General features: G+C 38.4%; 2 protein-coding genes across 5 annotated transcripts in view; one reads left to right on the top strand and one right to left on the bottom strand.

Moving 5' to 3' along the window:
• Nucleotides 1-9,683, top strand: part of LOC148743408 (G protein-coupled receptor GRL101-like) — a 169,644-nt gene that overhangs the window by 42,961 nt on the left and 117,000 nt on the right. The window lies entirely within an intron of this gene.
• Nucleotides 1,570-9,559, bottom strand: LOC148743419 (G protein-coupled receptor GRL101-like). Of its 4 annotated transcripts, none has more exons than XM_088726322.1 (11): nucleotides 9,426-9,554; nucleotides 9,285-9,356; nucleotides 7,234-7,305; nucleotides 5,962-6,033; nucleotides 5,476-5,547; nucleotides 4,281-5,238; nucleotides 3,970-4,051; nucleotides 3,754-3,801; nucleotides 3,196-3,264; nucleotides 2,947-3,006; nucleotides 1,570-2,822 (listed from the first exon to the last, which is right to left on the bottom strand). In XM_088726322.1, coding segments are annotated over exons 4-11 (1,341 nt in total). In that variant the 5' UTR covers nucleotides 5,964-6,033; nucleotides 7,234-7,305; nucleotides 9,285-9,356; nucleotides 9,426-9,554; the 3' UTR covers nucleotides 1,570-2,772. The 4 variants fall into 4 exon arrangements, with proteins under 4 accessions (XP_088582448.1, XP_088582445.1, XP_088582450.1 ...); XM_088726319.1 differs by having other exon boundaries at nucleotides 1,570-2,825; nucleotides 9,426-9,550; XM_088726324.1 differs by lacking the exon at nucleotides 2,947-3,006 and having other exon boundaries at nucleotides 1,570-2,825; nucleotides 9,426-9,559.

Genomic DNA, 9,683 nt, shown 5'->3' with positions numbered 1-9,683 from the left:
AAAATCGACTAAAGTTCTCGTCTAGTTGGTTTTAACCTTTAGGTTCATGACGAGGGATTGCTCCCCTTTGCTGATACGTCACACCACTCATTAACCACGCGAATGTAACGAGTGGTGTTTTCTTTCTCTTTCCTACAACTTGTTCATACCGAACATACAAATATAATGCCAAGTAGCGTAACTGGTGTTAAATATATAGCAAATAAAATTCTTATGTTCATTAGCGCACGATATTTTTTAGTGAAACGAGTTCATCAAATGCATGATATGGGATCCAAAATGTATTGCCAAGACAAAGAGAGACAAAATATCAAGGTGTTTGAGAGCAAATTGTAAAGTGGGAAATATATGTACGCCGTAGCTGGTGTCACAACAGTAGCACTAAGAAATAACCTAGTAAGGAGTAACGGAAGTCAAAGCGTTTAAAGTTGAAAAGACTCCTAAAAGTTAGCATCGAAAATTCAAAAATAAAAAGACAAAAACACCTGGTTCTATAACTATTATGAAAATAAAATAATGATATCTTATACAATTTGCATTAGATATTGAAACTTGAAAAATGAAATTAATAAATTAAAAAAAGCCATTATTCCATTTCTACTGCTCACGCGGTTCAGTTGCAAACATTGAAGAGAACATTTTCAAGTAATAACGCACAAAACAAAATAATGAAGAACTTATTGGTTTTCCGTCGACAGGCGGGTTAGATTAATTTAGTCCTCGCTGAAACAAAACGCTGTGAACTCAGTCAATGTATACTGACACCTACAGGTAAGACCTTTTCAATTGTTACCTCTAGCATGAGGTTCCACATCTAAAAGTGCAAATTGTTGTTTTCTTGATACTTGTTAAAAATTAGTTCATCGTTTTATCATCTTGCTGCGTGTTTGATTTGGCCAAAATTGCTCAAAACCACATTCGGTAATTTCAGTTCAAATACTTGATAGAAATTCATATCTATACAAATCAATTCATTCGTATCCGGAACATATTATTAGCAATCGTATAGTGACTTCCTTTTCGCTCTTTAGACAGCTGGATCTCCATCATTATTATTTTAGAATCTTATTCAACTCTACCACAATGTCTTACATATAATCCTAACCAAGAGAAGTTTAATGAACTAATCAAGTAAAGTCAGCCGCCAATGTTTTTCTTTTTTTCTTATTTTTATCATCATTTTATAAGAAAATAAATAGAGGAAACAGATCAAGATTGTATACTAAGTTTGGGGAGGCGGGGGGGAGGGTTATGGGCGAGATAGCAATTTTTCCAACGTTGGCAGCTTCAGGAGATTCTTTCCAAAAATTGGGATCAGGTTTTGACAGGCCAACCCCGGACTTCTTACCAGTTTTGGGGATCGTACTTCAATACTTTTGAAAATCGTTTCTTCCAAGCTTACATGTTCTTTTCCTTTAGCCATGGTTGGAGCAATTACAGTGAACAATTTTCGTAGAAAAGATAAGAGTTTCTGATTTACCCTCCACATTTTCCTACTTCTTAAATGACATTTTTTTCCCTCTCCTCTTTTTTATCTCCGTTCGGCAAAGCACACAAAAACACTCCATGTATCATTGATATGGATTTTTAATAGCGGCACTACAATTTCGTTTTTTGCAACTAACTACGACCTGCACTTAAATGCAAACAAACTTGAATAGGCATGTTAATCTTAACTCGTAAATGAGACAGAAAAGTCATCTAGACTGGGTACTGATGTGAACATCTAGAATGGGTACTGATGTGAACAATCCCATTGCAAAGCAGTTAGGTTACTTCGCTGTATCAGCTGCACTGCTACTTTCTTTCTACTTTTTCATCCTTGTCAACTGAAATTTTCCTATTAGAAACTATTGGCTACATTATTATCAGTTACTGAAGAAGTAAGTCATAAGATCAATAATAATATTTGTAACAAATAAACACTTACAGAGCCTAAACGTGTTGTTTATAAGCATTTCTAAGCAGTTTTAACCATGTAGAAGATACACTAGGTAGATGGTGTCTTTCCAGTAATGCTGCGGTCTGCCCCCATATACATGGTTTGATTAAGGATTCTCCAGGGTAGCTCTGGGTCAAATCAAGATCCTCATAATTACCCGACAGGTATCAAGTATTGATAGGTTTGCTAAGATTTATGAGCAAATGTAAGTACAATTTCGACTGTTTTTTTCTAATTAATATTTCTATCCTCTATAATCATTTTCGGGCAGAAAGGATATGTTTCTCGGTTTAAAACATGGAGAACAACCGACTGAATCAATAGGCCAGTGATATAAAACACGATCACTCTTTTATGAAATGATGATCCTTGAAAAAAAGTTTCCCGTGATCTGACCGGCAAAAATAGGAAGCCAACCTTGCTTTAGGGAAACTTTCTGTGTTCGACCAAAATATTACTGATCGAATATTTCTTTCTACAGGTAACCGTTCGTTGATGAACCAACATACTGCTCTTTATTGAGTGTTTGATGATGTGCTATAACAAGAAAATCTTGGTAGAGGTCAGGATTAAATCTATTCCTAACCTTTTAGTCCTGATTATCAGATAACCTTATCTTGCAATTTCAAAGTGTCACAAAGCGAGCAGGTGACTAGAATTCAATAGTTCTATAAGCTAGACTCTATAAGCTAGACTCTATAAGTTCTATAAGCTTAAGTCTCGTAACTAATATAATCACAATGAAATATAAGAAAGGATAATTGCCAGAGAGATCTAAACAGTTTAGGGTTTAAATGTTGTTAGCTTCATATCCATTCATCGACCAATGATTACAATTTTGTATCATATTCCAGATCATTTTCTTCTCCTTCGTGATCATCTTCTGAAAAAAAATGTGAAACCACAACACCACTATTAGAGTATGATGGAAAAGCCAATACAGAATGAATTGTTCATATTTATGTTATTGTTCAACGAACAGAAATAGAGAAGTTATGAAGAACCTTGTTCCTGAGGCGGCATACTCAAAGCCCGAATCTCTATCAGTTCAGCTCCTTGCTGATCTAAGTACACAGAAAAATAGTTGGGTGAATAAGCCTCTTAATGTAATGACAAAAGCAAAACAGAAACGATTTTTGCAATTGTAGGGCAAGTTTTTGAATGGAGTTGATGATTTTGATATTAATACAAACATTGTAAAAAACAATAATGATAGTAATAATTTTAATAATAATAATAATAACATTACATACTTTCCAGGTGAAATTGTTCTTCAGTTCCAACTCGATCTTCGCCATGCTGCACTTGTTTGTCTTGTTCGTCTTCATCAATGGATAAAAAACAAGAGCGAAAGATTAAAATCATGTACTGAGAAGACAGACGATTTCGAGACAAGTGATGGACATAATGGTAATTAGATGAAAAAAGTAATTGCAGCAAACGAAAACTTAAAATAATATGTCAAAATGCTACCGAAGTTCTATCTGACGAGCCTTGGTGCATTTCCCCGCCAAAGTTCTTTGCGCTGTTTTTTTTGGAAAAAAAAAAACAGTCGGCTCTTTTAAGCCAAGAGACCTTCGATTAATATCTACTTCGTTTGGGACACTAATCGAACAAATTCAAGGTTAAACACCGTGTTGTGGCTGTAGCAGTCCAAGAAACTGCATTTCCATGACCTCTCCTTTTTGTTCATGTGAGGAAACAATAATAAAAAGCGAATTGAAGGACAGCATCATGAAAATAAAAATGTACAGGGAAATGTTTCTTGAGGAAAATGCAGTGGCAAAAAGAACTCAGTAAAATGCTGTTACCTTTTTGTGGCCCGTTGTCCTCAATCTCTTGTGGATCTTGTTGTTGTTCTGATAAAATAATACATGAGCAAATCAACAGATTAATACCATTGCAATGTGATATCTGTCTAGAGAATGGCGCTAGTCTAAGAAAGAAAGCTTCGCTAATAAGAACAACGTTCACGATTTTATTCTTTAACTATGTGATACAAAGAATGGAAAAGTAGGCATAACTACCCTCTTGCTCTTCACTGCACTTAAAAGTGCTGCGTAAGAAGCTTTTCAGCTTTGCTACTTTGCCTCCCAGATACTCTTGCACCTGTAGAGAAAAAGAAATGAGCCAAGAACGACATTCATTAAATGACCAGTTCTCCTTATCAATTGTTAAAGAGTGAAAAGTGCCAAGAAATGAAAAGTAACTGTACGAGTGTCAAGCCCAAGAAACCCACACAGTGTGTTGAAGAGCCCAGTGTGTTAATCGGTACACCACCGGATTCTTTCTTAAATTATTTAGATTTCAAAGATGATAAAGAAATGTTATTCTTTACCTTTGGTGTTGCTAACGTGTACAGAATCGGGTTTATCGCTGAATTGATGGGCAGAACAAAGACGGCAATCCACACAGCCAGATCTCCTGGTTGTTTGTAATTCTCCTCCAAAACCGGCCTCAGACCAAACACGATGATTGGCATCCAGCAGAGACAATCAGTGAAGATGATGAAGAATACTCTTTTGGCAAGACCTGTCTCCCTCCTTGTGTTGGCTGATTGGTTTTTGACCCACACTCTGCTTATGAATATGCTGAGGTAGGCAACCGTGATGAACATGAAGAGGAAAAAATTGAGGCCAATAAATACAGAAACAGAGTACTCCCAGCCTTTCGTTTTGTCACGAGAGAGCTGTAAGGGAAGGCAGACAACGCTTTTTCCGTAGTAGCTGTGGTGTGCTTCTGGATTTTCGAAGTATCTCAGGCCAAACATTGGAAAGAATGCCAGGAGGAAGCCGACGAGCCAAATGATGGCGCAAAAAAAGTGTGTCATGTTAAGAGAAAGCGCCCCACCTCTGAAGGGGAACACAATGTTCTTGAGTCGGTCAGCAGATATCAAAGCCATCAGCATCAGAGACACCTCACTGGATAGCAAAGAGGTAGCTCCAGTTATCTGACAAGCCAAGCCAGACCGCCACTTGGAGTCATGTAAGTAGTACTCTCCTCTCCACAACAAATCTTTGACAGCCAGTGTGATTAAGTATGCTCCCATCAAACCATCAGAGACTGCCAAGTGCAATAACATGATTGACTGTGCCGTGTTTGTACCGTGTATGGAACGCCATGTGATGACAAACACAGACCCAACCAGGGAAAGGGAGCCGACTACCCAGATGCTCTTCCTTGGGGTTGGGCTCTTGAACATGCTCTCACAGTTAGCAAAGTCGTCGTTGTAAATGAAAGTGCAGTCAGCGTCCTCCTTATGTATGTGACAACATATCAGATTTGTGTCGAGACTCCTGCAATCGTAAAATAAGACATCGTCCAGTCAAATAAGGTATTTCAAATTACTATATGTAGTAGCGAACCGCAAATGTCCCTTCATCAATATAAGAAGTTTCTCGTAGAATGCCACGTCTTCCATTCTCGATGGGCAGTTGTTGCAAAAATTAAATTAAAAGTGTTTTCAGACCGTCCTCTATTTACAATTTATCCTTTAAACTTTAGATCGTCGTATAAATATATTAAAATCGTACACTCGCAGTATATCCTTCTGCACTTCAAAAAATCCATAAGGAAGCTCTCTAAACTTGTTGTAATGTATGTACCTGGAATGGAAAATTTGTCAACAGAAATATAGCCATGATATCATTAGATTGTAGCAATCAAAGCATTTTAGGTGTGTTTTGCAATACATGTTCTAACTATTTGAACTATTCAGAGTTATGTGAAGGTGTAGTCTGATCGTCCGGGTGATTGTAGTCCTGAGAAGGACTGTTGTCGGTGGTAGTTGTCAGTAAAACTGACAACAATCATTCACTTGACTCTGATGATGTCTTCCGCACAGGTTGTCGAAACGTCAGTCACTACCGCCGACAACAGTCCTTCTCAGGACTACACTAACCCGGACGATCAGACTACACCTTCACATGTTACCCCCGGGTTCAAACCATTTACTGTATTCAGAGTTAAACAGTGCTTTTCATAACTTTTAAATCATTTTGACTCAAGAAAATACTTACATAATTTTCAGCCGTTGATTTTCTTCGAAGGTGTCGATGGAAACTTCTTTAAGTTCGTTGTTAAAGATTTCTCTATCAAAAAGAATGCTCAACAATTTAAAATAAAAAGCGCAGCTGTGTTATGTTGTTGAAACCATTCTGTTACTATTGTTTCGATTACTGGCATCGAGATAAACAGCCAGTCTCCGCAAGAATTTAATCAGCAAAACGTCATATGTTTCTATCGAAAAGTGTTACACCAAACTTAGTGGCATCTTTTATGCTATTTGGAATAGAATTTTCTTCTATCTGGGTTCCTCTGTAACATTTACAAAACGGGAGGCCACCGTTTTAAAATTTAGCGCCCCTGCTATAATCATCTCGCGCCCTGCTGTAATCACCTCGCCTCAGGCTCATTGAATATTGTTGGATAATCCCTTTAATTTCGTCTCGGTGGTTATTGAACATTATAGCCCCCCCATTAATTTTGGTGCGATTTTATTGGTTACTTTACGTCACGTGGTGCAAAATCACAGGACAGTTATCAGGCAATAACTCCCGTCCGCGTCGATATTTGTCCTCCGATTTTTTCCGTGAAAAAGAAACATAGTCAACACAAGAGTTTCAACTTTTCCGTTCTCCTATTTACATGAAAGGAAACCAAACTCGGATGTAATTTCTTTTTCAGTCCTCACAGTGACAATTGAAATGATTTGATTTTTTCCTGAGACAGATAAACATTTCTTTCTAGTCAAGTTTTTGAACAGCACGTCGGAAAATGTGAACCGAAAGCGCCAAGTTTTCGAGATTTTGATCTAAGGGGCGTTATGAAAGTTAATTTCAAATGACAGCTTGTCAAGTTTTGGTCCAATCACACTGAAAATAAAGTTATTTAAACCAGTCAAATGTACTTGCTTGCTTGCGTCAATCACGCGAATTCGCCATCAGATCACCACTAGCTTTTTTACTGTGTTTACGCGCAGTTTAATTGCGATGTGAAAATTAATGGGAAGGTTATAAAATAAATAAACCCCGTTCTGGCTTGCTGATATGTCGGCTAATAATGTCCTTGGCTGAGAGAATGTCCACAAAATTTCATATTTGCCCTCGAAGCTTCGCTTCTCGGCCAAATATTCATTTTTCGGACAATCTGTCAGCCGCGGACATTATCAGCCGACATACCAGCCGCCCGAAGGGGTTTATTTACTAAACATTTACTTCGCCTTCGGCGAATTATTATGAAATATCACTCCGATATAGGCAAATATCCCATGTATTTGATAGTACACTTACATAATCAAAAGCTCTCTCAGGTCTTTAAAAATTCCTCGTGGCAAATTTTCGAGCTTGTTGTCTGAGAGGTAACTAGAAAAACGATAGAGGATAAGGTGAAAGTAGAACCATGTGAATTGATAAATGGGACATTTTTTATTCGTTTTCATAAACACGATAAAGCATAAAAAAAAAGACCACGATGTGATTCGTTTCTCTTTTTCAAATAATGATTGTAATTACAAGAATTTTTTTAAGCTTTTTTCAGAAGGGCATTGTCATGCTTTTACCGCCCAAATCAGCCAAAATGCTTCCCAACATCAGTTAGAATGCCTACGACACAGGTAAATACTCCATTATCCATAATTTGTAGCCATGCCATGTAAAACAGATGAAACAGGAACTGACTTTCTGAGCATGTTCTTGTCTTTACTTCTTAATATTCTGCAATGCAAAGACTCGATAACTTTTCTTGGTGATGTCCTGCAGGGGCAGATCTAGGATATTTTGATTGTGGGGGTCCACACTTTGGTTCAGAAAGGACTGTTGGACTCTTTTGGGGCAAATTACTTCTCCCCCACACCCTCCCCCCCCCCACACCCCCTCCCACCAGTCGCGGTTGCGCTTTATAAATCCTTGGCCGCTTATCGTTTACTTGGATTCGTTAAAAAGAATCAGCCCGTTAAAAACTAATATACGATCCTGTCGATGTAAGAATTTCAGTCTCAAAGTTGTAAGCGTCAGGTCTGATGTGGGGGGGGTGGGGGGGGGGTCCGGACCTCCCGGACCCTCCCCCTGGATCCGCCACTGTCCTGGATGGCTCTCTCTATCTAACCCTGTTTTTTACTCGTGCACGTAGCTGTAGATACATATGATACACGATCCTCGCAGTAGATAGCGCTATTTATGCAATAGCGAAAATCAGACCTGAAAAAAATCAGGCCTGTACGGAATTCGAACCACTGACCTCTGCGATACTAGTGCAGCGCTCTACCAATTGAGCTAACAAGCCAACTGGGAGCAGGCCGTTAAGTTGATTCGTAATAAACCCGTGATGATAAATCAGATACAATGAATATATGAAGTTCATATTTGTGTTCATCGTGCATCATACGTATTTAATACCGCAGTTCAAAATATATGAACTTCATATATTCATTGTATCTGATTTATCATCACGGGTTTATTACGAATCAACTTAACGACCAGCTCCCAGTTGGCTTGTTAGCTCAATTGGTAGAGCGCTGCACTAGAATCGCAGAGGTCAGTGGTTCGGATCCCGTACAGGCCTGATTTTTTTTTTTTTTTTTTTCAGGTCTGATTTTCGCTATTTGCATAAATAGCGCTATCTACTGCGAAGGATCGTGCATCATACGTATATAAACTTTATTTGCATGTCCATTATTACTACATGTATCAGCTTCAGAACGAATCACAACTCTCGGGATGTTTTAATATCAAATTTTTATATCAGTTGTCCCATTGCTGGGATTATTTGTCTCCCGAGGGAGGCTTTTTTTTTGTCACATTACCGGGAGTATTTGTCTCCCGAAGAAGCTTTACTGTCCTATTGCTAAGATTATTTGTCTCCTGAAAGAGGTTTTTTTCCCCTTTCTCTGACTGTTTGTGTCCCGAAGGAGGTTTCTTGTCCCACTGCTGGAGTTATTGTCTCCCGAAGGAGGTTTTTTGTCCCACTCGAATTGTTTGTCTCCGAGATAAGGTACTTTGTCCCATTGCTGGAATTATCAAGGTCGGACAGATCGAGAAAGTCGGGGTCGATTAAGGTGGTGAATCGCGGCGAAGAGAAAGTAAGGGTATATATATAAATGTTGTGCCGCGGAGGTAGTGGGTTCGATTCCCACCGAGGTCATAACAGTTTTCTCTTTACCTCGTGTGGTTCCCTAATACCCTTTACTAGGACTAACACCCAGTGGGTTTTTCATGGGTTTGACTCGGCACTTCAATTTACGCTTCCGAGTTAATTCTCTGTTCCACCATTTCTGTTCAAAGTGTTACGCGGTACAACATTTATATATGTATCTACGGATATCGCCGAAAGTTTTGTTCCTTACAGTGTTGTGAGCTTCGATAGGTTGCAAAAGATTCGGTCTGGCAGTTTCTCCACTTTGTTATTAGAAAGATCCCTGAAAGTTGCAGGGAAAATGAGTTAGAGGAAACATATTAAAACCACAGATATAAGTTTTGTTCCTTACAGTTTTGTGAGCTTCGTTAGGTTGCTAAAGATTCCTTCTGGCAGTTTCTCCACTTTGTTATTAGAAAGATCCCTGAAAGTTACAAAGAAAATGAGATAGAAGTTTCAGAAACATCTTCAATCCACGGATATAACTCCCATAAAAAAGAATAATAACAGAATAAGGAAAACAATAAAAAAATACTCTAATACCCTTTACTAGGACTAACACCCAGTGGGTTTTTCATGGGTTTGACTCGGCACTTCAATTTACGCTTCC

This window comes from Stylophora pistillata, chromosome 1 (assembly GCF_964205215.1).
Source record: "Stylophora pistillata chromosome 1, jaStyPist1.2, whole genome shotgun sequence".
NCBI classification, from domain to species: Eukaryota; Metazoa; Cnidaria; class Anthozoa; order Scleractinia; family Pocilloporidae; genus Stylophora; species Stylophora pistillata.
Note: the sequence above shows the minus strand (reverse complement) of the source record. Positions and strands in the feature narration are given on the sequence as shown.